This window comes from Seriola aureovittata, chromosome 7, assembly GCF_021018895.1.
Source record: "Seriola aureovittata isolate HTS-2021-v1 ecotype China chromosome 7, ASM2101889v1, whole genome shotgun sequence".
In the NCBI taxonomy this organism is placed as follows: domain Eukaryota; kingdom Metazoa; phylum Chordata; class Actinopteri; order Carangiformes; family Carangidae; genus Seriola; species Seriola aureovittata.
In genome coordinates, this window is record NC_079370.1 from 12,671,505 (window position 1) to 12,689,441 (window position 17,937).

The 17,937-nt window shown below is 41.9% G+C and overlaps 3 protein-coding genes across 5 annotated transcripts; 1 reads left to right on the forward strand and 2 right to left on the reverse strand.

Annotated features, from left to right (window-relative positions):
• Positions 1–967: 967 nt before the first annotated feature.
• krtcap2 (keratinocyte associated protein 2) lies at positions 968–3,551 on the reverse strand. Its single transcript, XM_056380586.1, has 5 exons — positions 3,401–3,551; positions 2,230–2,384; positions 1,936–1,999; positions 1,665–1,731; positions 968–1,554 (listed from the first exon to the last, which is right to left on the reverse strand). Exons 1-5 carry the CDS (start codon positions 3,402–3,404, stop codon positions 1,434–1,436), a joined length of 411 nt encoding a protein of 136 aa, XP_056236561.1. The 5' UTR covers positions 3,405–3,551; the 3' UTR covers positions 968–1,433.
• Positions 3,552–4,173: 622 nt separating this feature from the next.
• tmem107l (transmembrane protein 107 like) lies at positions 4,174–6,448 on the reverse strand. 2 transcript variants are annotated; one of them, XM_056381683.1, is made up of 5 exons: positions 5,996–6,448; positions 5,808–5,875; positions 5,633–5,733; positions 4,777–4,873; positions 4,174–4,589 (listed from the first exon to the last, which is right to left on the reverse strand). In XM_056381683.1, the coding sequence occupies exons 1-5, from the start codon at positions 6,080–6,082 to the stop codon at positions 4,520–4,522; spliced, it is 423 nt and encodes a 140-aa protein (XP_056237658.1). In that variant the 5' UTR covers positions 6,083–6,448; the 3' UTR covers positions 4,174–4,519. The 2 variants fall into 2 exon arrangements, with proteins under 2 accessions (XP_056237658.1, XP_056237657.1); XM_056381682.1 differs by lacking the exon at positions 4,777–4,873 and adding an exon at positions 4,949–5,045 and having other exon boundaries at positions 4,177–4,589; positions 5,996–6,442.
• Positions 6,449–6,941: 493 nt separating this feature from the next.
• Positions 6,942–15,985, forward strand: trim46a (tripartite motif containing 46a). 2 transcript variants are annotated; one of them, XM_056381679.1, is made up of 12 exons: positions 6,950–7,220; positions 8,150–8,408; positions 9,045–9,195; positions 10,072–10,270; positions 10,356–10,502; positions 10,591–10,686; positions 11,177–11,430; positions 11,564–11,685; positions 11,796–12,125; positions 12,828–13,057; positions 13,206–13,273; positions 14,020–15,985. In XM_056381679.1, exons 1-12 carry the CDS (start codon positions 7,161–7,163, stop codon positions 14,465–14,467), a joined length of 2,364 nt encoding a protein of 787 aa, XP_056237654.1. In that variant the 5' UTR covers positions 6,950–7,160; the 3' UTR covers positions 14,468–15,985. The 2 variants fall into 2 exon arrangements, with proteins under 2 accessions (XP_056237656.1, XP_056237654.1); XM_056381681.1 differs by lacking the exons at positions 13,206–13,273; positions 14,020–15,985 and adding an exon at positions 12,328–12,413 and having other exon boundaries at positions 6,942–7,220; positions 12,828–12,949.
• Positions 15,986–17,937: the final 1,952 nt, after the last annotated feature.

Consider the following 17,937-nt stretch of genomic DNA (forward strand, 5'->3'; position numbering starts at 1 on the left):
GCAAAATGTCACCAAGCAGTCAAATAACGCACACATCATCTTGCAGGATTGTGGGACATGCTGAGTATGGACAAGCCTTATGGCATGTTTAATATCTTCTTCACAGCCTTTATTTAGCTAAGGAAGTTTCATTGTCTTTGACAGGAACGCCCTATTCATACTGACACAGTCACACCTGGAAGCCGCCCAGAACAACAGCATTAAGCAGCTCCATTGGAACAGCTGGGAGTTCAAACCTTGCTCAAAGCACCTCGATGATTTAATTTCCCTTGATTTTTTTTTTTTTTTTTTTAAACCATTGTTTGAAGTGTGTGAATCGTGGTCAAGCCCTTTGCTCCAATTTTTAGGCTGCCAGTGCCCCTTTGAAATGTACATAAAAACAACACAGTAAATACATCCAACCATTATTCTGTTAAACATAACAGAGTTTTTGACACAGGCCTATGTATCTACCTACATTTTACCACCTCAAAGATCATCACAATCACAGGAGAGGAATAAACAAAACAACCATCATCCTCCCTCTGAAGCAGAGTGGCATTACCTTCAGGTAACTTCATCTGCAGAGATGGTCTTGAGTGTTAAATGCTCACCCCAGGGACATATCATCTCTAAACAACACCTGTCAAAATTCTCTTTGTAAAATGATCTTTTTAAGAGTAGAACATTTGCTCTGTGCATCACAATTACACATCTCAGGATATATTTGACATCTATAATCAAAATAAGAGTTGTGCCTGTCCTTTGTCATCATGGCCCAGGACCATGAAGCAGCTTTGGCTGAGTTAATTTCTCAGAGGCATTTTGACCACAGTTTGTGGGAGAGACGGATCCAAGCAAGTCGTGGTTTCTCCCTATCTCATCTTTTCCTAAACAGTTGTCCAAACTTCTTGCTGATGTCAGTTAATCAAATTAACTGACATTTGCAAACTGAATATGGTTTGACAGAAAAAACAAGAGATTCAAAGTCTTTTACAGAGTTTAATTACAAAATGAATTAAACAAAAAAAAGCAACCTGAAGTGCTGAGGAATATACAAACAACATGATGAATCTCTTTGCAACCAGCGTAAAAACAGTGCTGAGGAGAAGGTTGTCAATGGAATGTAAATAGCTGTTTTGCTATTTTCATGGCCTTACATACAGTATACCAAGAACATTTCTCCATGATTCAAATTTCAGATCACTGTAAAAAAAATAATTATGACATTATAATGGTTCCAAGCCTGTAATCACTCAAATGATCAATACTTTCTAAGTAACATTCCCAAATCAAATTTTAAAAAAAGAAAAAAAAGTCTCTGGAGATACGCCACGGGTCATGGATTTAACAAATTACTGTGACAAAATATGCAACTGCTGTGTCGCAATGGCCGTCAGCACCTGGGTAATATTGACTGGTTCGCTGGATTCAAGTGCGATCCAACAGATTCATCAGTTCTTCCTCTTGCCCTTGCTGGCAGCCTTGGCTGGTGTAACTGCTGGAACAGCTGCTTGGTAGAGGGCGGCAGATACTTTGTTGATGTAGTACAAGGCGAAGAGGGAGAAGATGAGGCTGGACAAAAAGAGAGACAAAGCAAAAGGAATACAATTGAGGAAAAAAAAAAAAAAAAAAAAGAGATTAGTTTTAACTGTGTAGTAAGAAGCTGACCAACTGTTGCTTACCATGTGGTGACACAGACACGATGCACCAGCCCAGAGGCAAACAGTGACAGGAACAGGCACAGCAGAACTGGAAGATGAGAGAATGAATAAAGCAAGTGAGGAGCAGAACCTGAACGATGCACCACAGGACTTATACTGTGGGCTTTTAACAGATAAAGTTTACATACTGTTTGTAAGATGGTATATTAAAATCACAGACCAAATGTGTATTAAAATGGTTAACTTCTATGATGGCGATGTTTCAATAAGCCTTAGGGCTGTCAGCACTTACTCTCTGGGAATATTTTAGCTTGGAATCCCTTCCCGAAAATCAGGTTTTCCAGATTATTAAATGCCTGTGAGAAACGTTAAGGCAGGATACTACATGATGGTATTTCTATCTATGTTACAGATTGACTCAATAATGCTACACTGTTCTTGAGTTTTAGTCAACAAAAGGACAAAGAAAATATGAGATGTTTAATAAAAAACAGCGTATGTTAAACAAAGCATGAAATAATTACTAAACCAGAATCTTGTATCATGGGTTAAAGCACTTCGATCCTGAATGCCACCAAAAGGATACAGTGAGGGAGCAGATGAAGAGGACTGAACCCAGGAAACCTCCCAGGATGGTGAGCCACTCAGTAGATCCCAGCTGTTTACTGAACATCTGCATCCCAGCAAACACCAGCACTGACAGCAGACTGGACAGCACTAGTGAGGTGCCTGTGTTCACCGCTGCAAAAAGGCCAGAGATACAGTATCATCAGGAAAGTCTCAGACTTGTTAACTTACACTCATTTGTCAGCTTATTAGGAACCCCTAGCTAAAACTAATGCAGTCTCATACAACAGTCCTCCCTTAATGAAGGTTTCATCGTTTGGTTTTTGTTGAAATTGTGTTAAAGAGTTGATGATTCAACTGTATGACGATTTTGGAGGATGTAGTTTGTGGTGCTGTTGAGCTGAAATAGCATTACACAAAGAGGCGTGTCAGCAGTTCAGCCTACACTTATTGATTTGAATGATGTGAAACATCTGTCAATATTACGAAATGCAGTTCAACAACGCAACAGACTACACCCTCCAAAATGATCATGCAGGTGAATCAGCACCTCTCTAACACAGTTTCAACAAAAAGTGATCTCCATGACGGAGGACGTTTTGGCTAGTTTATTGTTACATGATACTGAATCTGGAACTAAACTGATATGGAGATTCAAAAACAAAACCTGGACTAGATAAACATCACATTTATCTCGCCTCTCGTCCCTAATAAGAACAAGCGTTGGTTGGACAGATTAGTTTGGGGATTATGAGAGCAGGTGTAGTTGTTTCAACTGTCAGTTTGGGCCTATATCATAGATTCATAGATCAAAAATTAAATATCAACTGATTTAAAGTGAGCTGCTGACCTAACTCTTTCCAAACGTAACGCCACGTCAGTGTTCGCACACAATCGTTTCCGACACATAGCTATTAGCTTCATGCTAAACAACCCCCGTTCGCAAAAACAAGCCCCAGTGAATACAACGCTCCACATACACAGAAAAACCCAGAAATGGATCTTGATGTTGTTTAAAACAAGTTACTTGGAGTGAACATTTCTGCTGCTATCACTCAGTCACCTAGCGTAGCATACGTCTGAACGTTAGCTTGTCCGCAGAACTGGACGCTAACAATTTAAATATCTATGTAAATACTAACGTGCTCTGTAAGATTAATTGACCGACAAATTGATCGTGCAATACATACCCATTATTCAATGTTAAATTACACTCCTTGAAATGAAACAGCAGAGAATTGGGTTTACTTTCGTTGAGCCAACGAAAAGTCCAGGCTCTAGGAACTGAAAACCTATCCACCCGGTCCAAATAACAGGTGGGACCAGTGGGCGGAGTCAAAGGACTCCTGTGCATCATCAGTAGAAGTTTCTTTTCAGTGATTTACGTACAATGATATGTTCTTTGACTTTATAAATTAAGGTCGTCTCCTCACCTCATGTCACTCGCTTCACATAAGAAGATACTCAAAATCATATTTCACAATAATATTTCCAATCGATGGCATATAACACATGACGAAGGGAGACTTTCTTCATACAGTATTTCTATTCTGTAAATAACTTAAACATGTAAAAACAAAGAAAAGATAATGTGATATTTGTTCTTTTCCTCTGTTGTTTTTGTATGTCTTTGTATATTTTATTTCTATAATTTTCCATTTATAATTGCCTCATTTATGTTATTTATTAATATTTTATTAATTTATAAATGTATTAATCATGGCTTATTATACTTGCCCATGCCTCTCTGTACACTGTATTAACCCACGATTCACATGCTTGAATGGACACTGGATTAAGACCATGGTTGTGGTAAGGGTCTGTAATCTGGGTGAAGGAGACAGTGTGTGTGCACACTGTGAAAAAGGTGTGTCTTGGAGACAAAAATAGACCAGTGTGCCAAAAGGGTTCAGAGCAAACAGAAAAGACAACCATAAATAGTTTAAGACAGAATTTGTACAAAATGTATTTGGGATTATAGTAGCATTCTAAGATTTTCAGAAGAAATCTGATAAACAGACAAAGAACTTAAAACCACATCAATGATTACTCACAACAACAAAAAAAGTTGTCATCTCTTGACATGTCCTTCCAAGGATAACCCCTTGGACACGTTAAGAATAAACATAATAACACAATTACTTTTTCATCCATTTTATTCAAAATATAGAAAAATATTAAAAAAACAAACATTACAGACAGAGAGTGGCTTGTATATTCCCTTGATGATTGCTGGCTTTGCTGTTGATGCATTGAGATAGATGTCCATATCCTCACTATTTGGTACCACTTCACATCAGGACTGTCTTTCATAATGGCTTCTTCTTCAGGCCAAACACAGCTATAAACAGGAGAATCTCCACAAAAGCAGGTAGCACACTAAAGGGAGACAGACAGGGACAGAAATGTAGGGAAAACATTAAGGACACATCCACATTACATACCTGCACGTGCCTTCATACTCAATACTTACTGATACTTAATTGTTTGTACTTACGACTCTCTGACTTTGCTCTCTTTACTAATGCAACTACACACACACACAAACCTTCACACGCACACCAACCTGCAGACTGCAAAAATAACCCAATACGTCCAGCATTCCCACTTCTCAAACACAAAGAAAGACAAGGAGACGGATGCGCTGCAGTGGACAGCCAGTGCTGGTTAAAATATCTGTCAGGGAAAAAACATTTTGGGAAAAATAAACACACAATATTAAGTTGACACACACTAACCTGCAAATGGCAAGGATCCACCAGTAGATGTCACACTCCCACTGCTCAAATAGAAAGAAAAGCAGAGCCACTGAGGCACTGGCATGGACTCCTGTTGCTATTGTAGACGAAGAGGCGAATATACAGAGGTTGGAGTCATGGAATTGTAACCAATGACTAGACTCATTTTTTAATATCATTTATCTCTTTTATCTGCCTTTGTACTTTTAACATTTAGAGGGCTTCAGAAGAGATATTTAATTTGACCCTAATTTCATGTTGAAGCTGACATCACTTCTAGGTCAAAATTAATTTCCACCTTACATTCTCAGTCCAGGAGGAAGATTTCTGCACTGGAGACCCATATCATCATCTAGTAAAACTGTGTAATTATGATTTTTTTGTATTCTTTGCACACATGATAGTGAAAAGTCATACATGTAACAACAGGAAATAGAGGTGTACAACAAGCAACAAAGATCCCCACCTGGAATTGAACAAGGGACATTGCACTTATGTGACCTTTGCTATGACAATTTACCTGCCAAGGCACTTGATTGGATATAATTTTAGACAAAATATATTTACTTGAGCTGCCCTGTTGATGGATATTAGTTTCTGTTCATCTGCACATATATCAATAATATCATTATCATATATCAGCTATCATAAACGATGAACCCAGTATGTCACTGTGAAGGATACACAAGAGACCTTGGCTGCAATTGAACATGGACACTCCTGAGAGGAACCCAGCCAGCTCTATAGCAAACAGACCAAGTGTGACCGCCAATGCCACCACCAACCTGAAACAAATAGACACGTATTAGAGAGTATTTTTTCACATACTTTGACTAATATTTCTCAAACGTTTTCTTACTGTCTGTCCTCATAGTCATATTGCTCTTGAGTGAAATCCAAAGGCAAACACGCCTTTACGTTGTTTTCCTGTAAAACAACCGGTATAAACAGTTCAGCAGCAGAAACAGAAGACGAGTGACAATTTGTCAAGACATAAGATCACAATAATCCTTAAAACGCACATGACCCGCTGTCCTCTTTACTTACCCTCGACCAAAAGATAGTGATAACGATTACAAGGTGAGCTATGATGGTAAGAAACCGTGCAGGGACGAGACTGCTGACAGCCGACATGATAAGGTTGCACCTATTAACTTTGAGGCAGACGATGTGTGAACTAAAATACAATACGCAACGAGTGCGGAACAAGCAACAAGTATTCTTATATTATTTACTGCAGTTGTGTCTTGCAGCTATCCCAGTGTCAAATTCCGGTCTTTTCTAAATTAGCATTTTAGCTACAGTACCATAATTTAGTTAACTTTATTTAAAACGAACACAAACAACGTTGCGCGAAGTAAAACGTGAGCTAAACCTAGATGAATTGCTTTTAGTTAACATGTCGCTCCTTCAACCATGGGGTTTCACTAACTAAAAACACACGACTTTCACGCTGATATTATTAACAGTAAAGATGGTTGCTACAACAACCGCCTAGTCGGTACATTCTTGATAACTGACCGGACAAACAATCAACATTCAAAGGTTCCGGACACGGACGACAATTGAGAGAGGACTGGTCGTATTTTTCTTCCACAACATTGCCATCTAATGGCAACACGAAAAACTGGGCCACAAATAAATTTGGCATATGGAAATTTTGGGGTTACGGAGGCACACGAAGAACCCCCGAAAAATCAACGACCAGTAGACCGTGGGCAGGAAACAGGGACAAAGCAATGCGTTCAAAAAATACTCTGTTCTTACAACAAATACCCTCCATCAACTGTTATTATAAGAATATGATGATTACACCGGGTTTTTTTTTTTTTTTTTGACATCGTCAAATATGTATCAATTAAAATAAATAAGCTGTTACTGTAAGCCATTCTAACAATGTAACATATTGATAGTTCCTTGGCCAATGCGGCTGTGATCTCGCTTGTACCTCCACACACCCCTCCTCTTCTCCCCCCGCAATCCTATTTCTACGACGACTCGTAGCTAGACAGACAACACATAATCACCGTGTGCGCAGCAGCACACATCAAGCAACGGAAAACCACCAAGAGCAAATCTGTTGTCACGGTTCACCGGTCCGGGCCTATAGGTTCATCTTAACGTTGATGCGACTGAAACAACCTGTCCCCGGCTCTTCCCCCGAAAATAAGCTCCATCCGCTGCATCGCAGAGACGGTGGCATCGTGGAAGCATGGCAGATGCGGAGTTACAAACCTTTACCTCTATCATGGATGCGCTGGTTCGCATTAGTGTAAGTATGACGCTCATTTTTTATTATCAACCATGTTTGCTAATTTTAAACGAGATATTACAGCCTGCATGTCTTTTTCCCCCATCTGTATATGTAACCACAGAATTTTTCACCATTTTACCCCTCGACAGCCTCTGAATGCACAGGTAGCATCTGTGTTGAAGGAATGTGAGATATGTCTTCCTTTTAGAAGATTTTTTTGGCATCTAATCAAAGAGAGATGGCTTGCTCTTTGGCAAAGCTCTAGCTCTGTGGGTGGAAGTAAGACCACAAATGACATACCCACGAAATCCAAACGTTGTAGCAGATGAAGCAGTATATGGTTGATGCTTATAATCATCAGATTATGCTAACATTAGCTGAAAATGCTTGCTAACGGGCCGCACACGATGAGCAGGCAGAGATGATGCTCGTTGTCATAGAAACGGGATGCTGCGTTCAGCAGCTGCAACACTGGAGAAGAGCCCGTGTGTAAAACCGAGGCCGGCGGCCACAAAAAACAGAAAGCTGCATTTATTTTATTGATTTGAAAATCTCCTCACTTGGATAAAGGCCTCATACTCTGTTACCAACAATGGTATCTTATGCCAGAGCTTGCTAAGCTAATGCTACAAAAAAATTCAGAAAGAAAAGGTGAAACTAGATGATTCCAATCATATTAAGGGAGACTGGCTAACACCTGAAGTAGGGGAGAGCTATTTTGCCTCTACATTTGCCCTTCCTGTGTTCCTTTTTTCCAACACCAGCCTACGAAACCAGTATCTGCATCAGCTCCCCCTCTCGCTTTTGACTCCTACACATTTCATAGGCCTATACATTTTTTTCAGGTCACAGGAGGTGCAGAATCTAAAGAGCAACTGATTCTCTACTTAAACCAGTGACTCAGCCTTTATCTGGTCTGACTCCTCGTTCAATTCTCTCCTCTCCAGTCCAACATGAAGAGTATGGAACAGGAGCTGCATTGCCCGGTGTGTGATGAGATGGTGAAGCAGCCCATCCTCCTGCCATGCCAGCACAGTGTGTGTCTGCTGTGTGCGGCTGAGGTGTTGGTACAGAGAGGTTATCCTCCTCCAGACCTCCCTCCAGAGCCCAACTCACCGGCCTCCACACCCAACACTCGCTCCCCGCGACAGGCACGCAGACCCACACCAAGGACCCCTGACCGCCTGGAACGGGTCCTCAAAACAGGTAGAGGGAGGATGTGGAGTAGATGTGTGTGCATGTATGTGTTTGGTACAACTGAATGGGAATATTACGTGGGCTGGCAATAAGCTTTGCTCTTGTGTGAGGGAAAAAAACTGAATGGTCTCAACATCCAAGTGACCAAAGAGTGACATCATGATTTAAAAATGCAGAGATGATGGTGTGGTGTGACGCCACTGTCCTCTTAAGCATCTGAGTTTCACAGATGATCTAGCTGAGACATCAATACCCTGCTGTATATCCAGAGCTTTATGCATTCATCAGATGACTTATTTAACTGCATGTAGAACAAGGGACACAGAGGTAGAGAGAGTCAAGGAGGTAGAGAAGAGAGAGTCAGCATCTTTGGAGCAGGTGTTTTCAGACAGTGTGTATGTGTAAGCAAATAGCATTTCCTCCGCTGTGACCTGACCTTTATTTATCCCTGTGTTCTATATAGATATATGAGGGACAAACAAGAACTCTGCTTTTTACCTTTTCTCACAAGTCTGTTTCTCTTAATTCACTTGACAACTGCCTCACATCCTCATACAAATCTTCCATTCTACAAACACTCACTTTTTCTCCTCTACATCTCCACCCATCTCTTTCATCTCCATTACATCTGTGTCCTTCTCCCAGTGTGTGGGACATATCCAGGGCGGAGGCGGAGGGACACTGCCACTCCCCCCATGTTGTTCCCATGTCCTTCCTGCCAGCAGGACGTGGAGCTGGGAGAAAAAGGCCTGACAGACTGCCTCCGCAACCTCACTCTGGAGCGCATTGTGGAGAGGTGTGCATATGCACAAACACCATAAATACAGTCTATATACTGTAGCAGACAGAGTCACAGGCACAGTCAGGCCTTATGATGCTGCCTCGAACATGACTTGTGTGTAGGGGGGTTTTTGTTTTATTTTGTCCGGGTGATCGTCATTAGTTTATTAACAGAAATCAGAAACAAGGTAATCACTGTTTTGGAAAAAATCCCTTTAACCACTCACTGCAGGCAATGAAGCGAGGCAGCAGATGAGGGGCCTAGTCAATACTACTTTATAAATGAGACAGGAAATCATTTGCTGGAAGGAGTTTCAATAATGAATCTTTCCTTTTCCCCAGATCCAAGGCTAAGCCTAAGAGCAGATTGCAGGGACAGCTGAAAACTGCAGTGTTTGACAGTGTTTGACTCTGGTAAAACGGTTACATTGACAAAAGTTAAGTTTGGCAACTTTAGAGTGAATTACCTCATATCCCTGTCAAATGTTAATCATTGGCTTCTCTTATCAGTTCAAATAGTGAAGATCAAAGTGAGAGGAGCTGCTCTTGAAAGAGTGTTCTGCGATGGGGGGGGGGGGGGTTATGGGGATAGGCAGTTTCCCAGTTTCACACACAGCAGTATGATAAGTGCAGCTGCTCCCTCCCCAGGCAGTGGTTGTTTTGGGCAGGAGAGTGTGACGGTGCATGTTTTACTGCGCAGAATGCACTAACAAGACAGCTGCTGGTGGTGTATCCAGGTCAGGCATTTAAAGAGTTGAACTCCCTAACTACTGAAAAGAGAGCAGGGCAAACCCAGATGAGCTCAAGTTCCTCCATCTTTATTTGCTTTCTTTCTTTACCGCCCTTCACTAGCACCACCCTTATCTCCCTGTGCCCCTTGTCTGCCCTCTAGGTACAGGCACACAGTAAGTCTGGGCAGCGTCGCCATCATGTGTGGTTTCTGTAAGCCTCCCCAGTCTCTGGAGGCCACTAAAGGCTGCGCTGACTGCAAGTCCAACTTCTGCAATGAGTGTTTCAAACTCTACCACCCCTGGGGAACACCCCGAGCTCAGCACGAACACATTCTACCCACCAACAACTTTAGGCCAAAGGTTTGGCTGCTTTTGTGTTTTGAACGTGACATACAGGAGCTTTTCCTCTATTCTCACTTTGCCTTAATCCTCGTTTGTGCTCTAGGTCCTAGTGTGCTCAGACCATGAGCAAGAGAGACTGCAGTGGTACTGCCGTAACTGCCAGAGGCTGCTGTGCCCACTGTGCAAGCTTCGACGTGTCCACCATGGACACAAAGTGTTACCGATAGCACAGGCCTACCAGGCCCTCAAGGTACGTTTGTGTGAAGTCTGTTTGTACTGTGTCAGGATCCTGATCAGGATCCAGCTTTGAAATGTTTACTTTTGTTTTGGTCTTACAGGACAAGGTCACCAAGGAAGTCAACTTCATCCTGGCCAATCAGGACATAATACAGAGCCAGATCACACAACTGGAAGCTGCCATCAAACAGATGGAGGTGAACCAGCTTTTCTCTGTTTTGTTCTACCTCTGCTTTGTCAAAGCAGCTGTTTCCTCGTTATCTTTGTACGAGCGGGACAGAATTCGTCATACACTATATTGTGGTCTACACAACCAATCATTAGTGTTTGAGGGCAATGTGTTGGCTTAGAATTTAATTTATGTTTCCTTGCAAAAAGCAAACGTGTCTTGTTTAGAGGAAACAGCTTTTTTATTGAGCTTTAGTACAATAGGAAGCCATCCCCAGTCTCTCCCCTGGTACTTTACTGTAATTACAACTGCAACTGTGGGGGCAGGTAGTATTATTATGCCCTCTAGAGGCCTGGGGCTCTAGTGCAATGGCGCACTCTTGTACTGGCAATAGCCAAACCATTGTCTCTGTGTTGTCATTTCCAATCTGTAATTGCCTCTTCACTCAGTGGCTCATTGGAGTCTGTTCTGTCGGTCTGTCTGTCTGTCTGTCTGTCTGTCTGTCTGTCTGTCTGTAGGCTAACAGCGCAGCAGCTCTGCAGCAGCTGACCCACTGTATCCGGGAGCTGGGAGCGGCTGTAGCCGAGCGTCAGACGGCTTTGGTCCTGGCCCTGGAGGGATCTCGCAGCAGGAGGGAGGAGGCCCTGTCCGCTCAGGTCTCTGAGAGGCGTGGGCTGCTGGAACACGCAGGTCTGATGGCCTACACACAGGAGCTGCTCAAAGAGACCGATGCACCCTGCTTCGTGCAGGCTGCCAGAATCACTCACAACAGGTACCTGCAGCAAACACATGCTCAGCTGAATCCTGAACTTGGGAGGAATTAATGGGTTAGATTTAGTTAGTTTTTTTTTTCCACATTTGTTTCTTCTCTTCTTCATTCTGTCACTGTGTTTCTCTCCCTCCAGGCTGGTGAAGGCCATAGAAAACCTGCAGTGTTTCTCTCTCGCTGCCGATCCCTCCTTCAGACATTTTCACTTGGACGCATCCAAAGAGGTGAAGCTCATCAACAGCTTGGAGTTCATACGTGGTGAGCTTCTTTGTTTCTGTGATGTGAACCATTCAAAAGTGACATGGTGCCTCTTTTGGAATCTCAGTATATGTAACCTGTATCTTTCCATCGCTTTATTTCCTCCACAGCCCCACTGGCTCCAGTCATTGACACTCAGAAGACATTAGCCTATGACCAGCTCTTTTTGTGCTGGCGCCTCCCTCAGGACTCGGCCCCAGCGTGGCACTTTTCTGTTGAATACCAGCGACGAGCAGGAGGAGCTGGAGCGGCATGGGGCGGCACCAGATCCCCCAACTCTTTGATAGCATGGCTGCGTCTGGATGAAGTGAGAGGGATCAGTGCCGTGATTGATCGACTGCAGATGGACAGTGTGTATGTGCTCAGGGTGAGAGGATGTAACAAGGCCGGGTTTGGAGAGTACAGTGAAGAGGTGTACCTCCACACTCCACCGGCACCTGGTGAGATATGTAACCCTATGATGTGACATAAACAGGTTTAATTTTTTTTACATTTCATTCATTGCAAAAAGTACAAACACACAGTATTTTGATTTGAATATTTTTCCAGTGTTGTCATTTTTCAATTGATTGACTAATCTTGACAATTCTTTTCTCTCCATCCCTTTATTTCTTCCATCCCCACCTTGTTTTTTTATTTTAGCATCTTCACCAAACCTTCCTTTTTTTGTTCTGCATTCCAGTTTCATCCCAGTCAGGCTCTTTCTGCTTCTGTCTCTCTTGCTGCAGGTCTGTCTTTCAAAAATTCTTCACTGTTCGTTTATATTGTCAATTGTATCTCTTGCTATTATTCTACACATTCATCCTTTTAGAAAAAAACATTAAATCAAAGTCATTATCTGACTTGCAGTTAGAGCTAATGTTAGCTCTGCTCTGTTCCTCATGTTGACTGTTCAAGTCACTTCCTATTTTTCTCTTGGATACACCTTTTTCTCTGGAACTGCCTCTTATCCAGCGTCTCTTCCTACTCTTTAGCTCTTTTTCCATGATGTGTTCAGACTTGCTGTAGTCTGAGTCTGTCTCAGTTTCAGGATCTAATCCTTCCTCCCCCCGACTCCTCTCCTTTTACCTACCTTGCTATCTCTCCCTCTTTACCCCTCTGTTCCCTCTTGTTACGCCTCCTCTCCTCTCTCCTCCTCCTAGTGTTGAGTTTCTCCTTGGACTCTCGCTGGGGTTTGCATGCTGACAGGCTGGCACTGGGTAAAGGCCAAACCTACGCCCGCAGTGTGCCAGGCCTCGCCCTCCTGCAGGCTGCTGATCGCACGCTCACCTCTTGCCACTTGACTTCTGACCTGCTGGTGGCCGACCTGGCTGTCACTCAAGGCAGACACTACTGGGCATGCTCTGTGGAGCCTGGGTCCTACCTGGTAAAGGTGAGAGGAAGTAATGTAGGGCAGTTGTTTTGATATTATGCTGTATATATATATATATATATATATTATGGAATCAGCTTTACCTCACATGCTGACTCAAAGTGGATGTGACTAAAGCTTCCTGTCTTTCTGTTTCTCTCTCTTGCAGGTGGGAGTAGGGCAGGAGACTAAGCTACAAGAGTGGTTCCATCTCCCTCAGGACATGGCCAGCCCTCGGTAACTAAATCTTACTATCCTAAATATACAACACTGTGGAACCCACAGTGTTTCTTATGAAAACAAATGTACTGCACCGAAAAAGAAAACGAGATATGAATAGGATTTATATATTGATAAATGCTCTTATTGATGCAAGTTCATTCACTGACATGCGTCCTATACATCGGATTACGAGCCATGCCAGAATTGTAACTTTTGTCAGATTTTTCCATCAGAATTTTTTGATTTTTTTCTTGATGTTTCGGCCACTCGGGGTCAGTGGAACAACCTTTAATACAACACTGACATAATATCACCTGCTGCTATCGACGGGACTGATGAGCGCGAGACTAAAACAAAACGGTAAAGTTATAGGTCGTTAAACTGAAACAGTAAACGGGAAGATGCGGAAACGCTCTGAGTGGAACTGTAGAGTCAGGTGATGATTCCCACTAGGGTTCAACCAGAGAAAGTAACACTTGATAACATCAGAAGAAGAACTAATTCACTTTCTGATTCTGTTTTTTTTTTGTAATTCTAAAACATGTATTGTATTTTCTTTCTCACTCTGCTTATGCCAGCTGTGGTTTTCCTTATTAACAGTTATTCTAACAGTTTGTAGTAAGAGCAGTGGAGTATTTCACATCTTCAGGTCTTAATGTATTTGAACATATAGTTTAAGATTCATAAGGTGCATTTTCATCCTTCATTTAGCTTCTTTCTTGTTCAGCCATATTTTCTCCTCCCCTCTGCCTTCCCACAAGCTGTGACCCAGACAGTGGTCATGACAGCGGGGCGGAGGACGGCCAGGACTCCCCTCCCTTCTGCTTCCTCACCATTGGCATGGGCAAGATCCTGCTTCCTCAAGGACATGGTCACAGTCAGAGCCAGGGGGACAGCCAGAGCCATGGAGGAGTCCACTCCCACAGCAGCAGCCACAGTAACCTGCCTCACCCTCATACTGCTCCTCTGCCTCCCCGACTAGGAGTGTGTCTGGACTGTGATAAAGGACGAGTCACCTTCTATGATGCCCACTCGTTGCGGATCCTGTGGGAGGGACACGTGGATTGCTCAGCTCCAGTGTGTCCGGCCTTCTGCTTCATCGGCGGAGGAGCGCTGCAGCTGCAGGATCTCGTGGCCAATCGGAGCATTGAGGAGCCGCCGCCTCGGAGGGTAACCATCCAAACACGAGCAACAAATCTGAGTAAATAAATGAGGAGACAGTTCACTCACAGATCAAAGTTTGTCTCATGTCTATAGAGTTAAAGGTGGTTTATATTCACCACTTTATGTGGGTTGAGGATTAATTGCCTTTGATACTGAATTGAACTGTCACTGCTGAATATGTTTACGTTTTTTCCTTATCTGACTATAAATATCTGATCTTTTGCATTTGCACCTGAAAATATCAAATCTCTCTTTTGGCTTGATTTATTTATCATCTTTTCCTGCTTTCTTTCTCCTCGACTATGGACATTGTGGCTGAAGTGATTTTAGACTATGCAGAAATCTGTTGACAGGGTGAGTCAAACACCTTTATAACAGGTTAAAAAAAATCGGTTTGCAGTGTAAGAAAAATTTGCTCTCCCTTTACACTTGTCTTAATTTGTCCCAGAATGACCGGACAACAGAAGTTGCATGCAAGTGTAACTAGGATTCATAACTTACATATATGCAGATAACTGACTGTCACCTTGTAAAAGCACCTCAGATGTACTGTATGTCTAATTTTCTATCTTAATTTTTAATGTAGCTTCAACAAGTGTTAAAAATGTGTACATAATGCAGAATTAGAGAATGTGAATATTCCTCGGTTGTTGAATTGTGAAGTTCTGCTGGCTCGAGTCAGGATCACGTGTCTCTGTGTCTAAACAGTTGGAATTTTATATAGTCACTGTTTTGCATTTCAAAAGGACTCGTGTGGCATTTCGGCTGGGTAAACATGCTCACAGTTGCCTCCGTGTTTTCAGATTACAACAGAAATGAAACGACAGTAAAAAAAAAAAAAAAAAAAAAGGGTTCTGAAGAATAATGTTCTCATCATGCTGGTTGACTTATAAACATGCGAATACATTTCAGTGTTTTACATTCTGACAAAAGTTAAAAATGTAGGTGGCCTACTTGTCCAGTATTAAACTGTGGTGTTTGAGTGATTTGCACATACATATTAATGATCGGCTAGAGGAAGTGGATGGAAGTAGGTCTGTTTTAAGAGCTCTGGTTGACTTTAAATTTGACTTTTTTTTTTTTTTGTATAGCTTTTGGTTTTCCTACTGCAACTGACAGTAGCTCAATTAGTAATTGACTAAACTGATTCACAGTTATGTTTGGGGAATGTAAGAGCCCAGGTATGTATCATTTCAATTCAAGAGATTGTCTATATTCTAATATTTTCAAATCAACTGACTCTGACTGTATTTTGATATATGGTATGATTTTCTGGTGTGTGTGTGTGTGTGTGTGTGTGTGTGTGTGTGTGTGTTTTCAGAGAGAGAAAGAGAGATCTCTGGCTGTGACTTTCATGCTTTCTGATGTGTGTCTGTCTGTGTGTGTGTTTGTCCTGTCTTGAAGAACTTGTCCAGACTCCTCCACTTGTGTTACAGAACAGCACTTGAATGACTTTAGACTGTAGCATCTCAGAAATCAGAATCTACAAATGAAGACTTTGCCTTGCTGGCAGAATGTTTCTATCATGTCATGAGAAACACAATAAATGACTGATAACTGTAACATGGAGTCACTTTGTGTCAAATAATGGCCACACTGGAAGCTATGAAGTGAACTGTAGAACATTTTGTATTTACAGTATTATCAGTAAATGCTGTGATGTTGCCTTTTTTCTGCTCTCTTGAAACAAAAGCAGCTGGAAACAGGAGTGGCTGTCTACTGTCTCATCACTCGCTCCCCTAATACAGTTAAGGCAGAAACTTTTTCTTTAGTCTATGACTTCCTATTTTTTAAGTGCTGACAGCAACTTTTAAATTCTAACCTTCACTGGCAATCACGGAGAACTCTCTTAGTTCTAAACCTCTTTTATTTTCAGCACACCACCCTGCAGCCAAAATTATAATCGTGTCAAATGCAACTGTCGTTTTAATTGTCATGTGCTATTAAGTTGTCACATTTTGACTGACTGTAAACATCAGGACAGTACTCTATTAGGGATTATAAAGACAGACTCTCTTTGTTTAAGTGTCACGGAAGAACTGATGTCTATGAGTGCGTGGTGCCAGGCTGCAAGTGAGGGCAAGTGTTCCCTTAATCACTGCAGTGTGCCAGAGCTGCTTCAACAGGTAAAGTGGATCTTCTGTGCCACAAGGTTTAAATATAATAATCCTACTCTGTTCAGAACCAGGGCAAACCTTAGGACAGCTGATACGGAACTGGAGAGAGGCTAAGAGTTCAACATCTTTATTATTCGTGAACAGAAGACAAGTCAAGAGAGGTGAGCCAGTTTACTGGTAGTTATTACTTTGTTTTAACAAGCAATTATGACCCAGACGGTGACAAATGGGGAAGTTCCACAAAGGTAAAAGAGTCAAGTTCAGATATTGTGTAACGCCAGAGGGGTTGTGCATTTGTCATTATCGTTTTACAATAACAGGGAGCTGTTGCAATCTGTTTGCTGTCGGAGTCCGCAACATTAAAGGTTTGCCATTAGGGGGCGACATTGTTTGCGCTTTGATTTTTTTCCCCCTCTGTCTTCTGTGGAAAAAAGTGATTTAGCCAGCAACAGGTGCAAGATGTGTCAACACTGACTTGACCACAAATCTGTGATAACACGTCAGACATCACAAGTTAAGAGCTTTCAACCACTGCTTGGTTCCTCTGAGCCAAACCTTGTGCTACTCACTGATTTACACCTGGAAGAACCCCCCCCCCCCAATCTAAATAATTAAAATGTACATGTGCAACGATCAGCCAAGTCTGATTTTCATTAATTGTCCCAGAATGCACTTACAAAATTAAAGACAGTCTAACATATTAATTACAGTTAGCCGCATTGAATTTACACCACACAAGCAAAACTACAAAACCAACATTAATACCACATTGGAGCTCACTATTAATCTAAACAGGGGTAAACCTCAGTGCAAGATGTGTCATAGAAAAATCTTCAACTGAAATGTTTCCTCTCTCACTCTAACATCATCTCCACAGGGCTCAGGTCCCAGTGGTTGCGTAATGTCTTTACACGTGTTTACCTGACACAACTCCTCCCTACAGAGGTTAGGCCGGTGTTTTTCTGTGTGTTTGCACGCAAACGTGTGGGCGTGAAATTTACCTGAATTAGAACTATTGTCCTTGTGAAATGATTTAATGATGGGGTTTTTTGACAAAGTTAGTCAAAAGATGAATAAGCAACTACACTACAGTATGTACTAATAATGGGGAAAGGCTTATAAAAGTTTATAATTTCAGATGTATACAAATGAAAGTGTAATTAAAAGATATTTTACCGTTTTTGTTAGTCTTTGAATGTTTTATATTGGAGTCATTAACTATGATGAAACTACAGTATTTGACTGGCCAATTAAGTTTTGTTTGATGTGTTGTCTTTGACTGCTAAAAAATGCTGAGTGCCATGCAGAATAAGTTCCACACGCAATGAGGTGTAGCAAACTTTCAAATGTGCATACAGTGCAGGAAGCTGCAGAAATGTTTGCTAATGCAAGCACAGA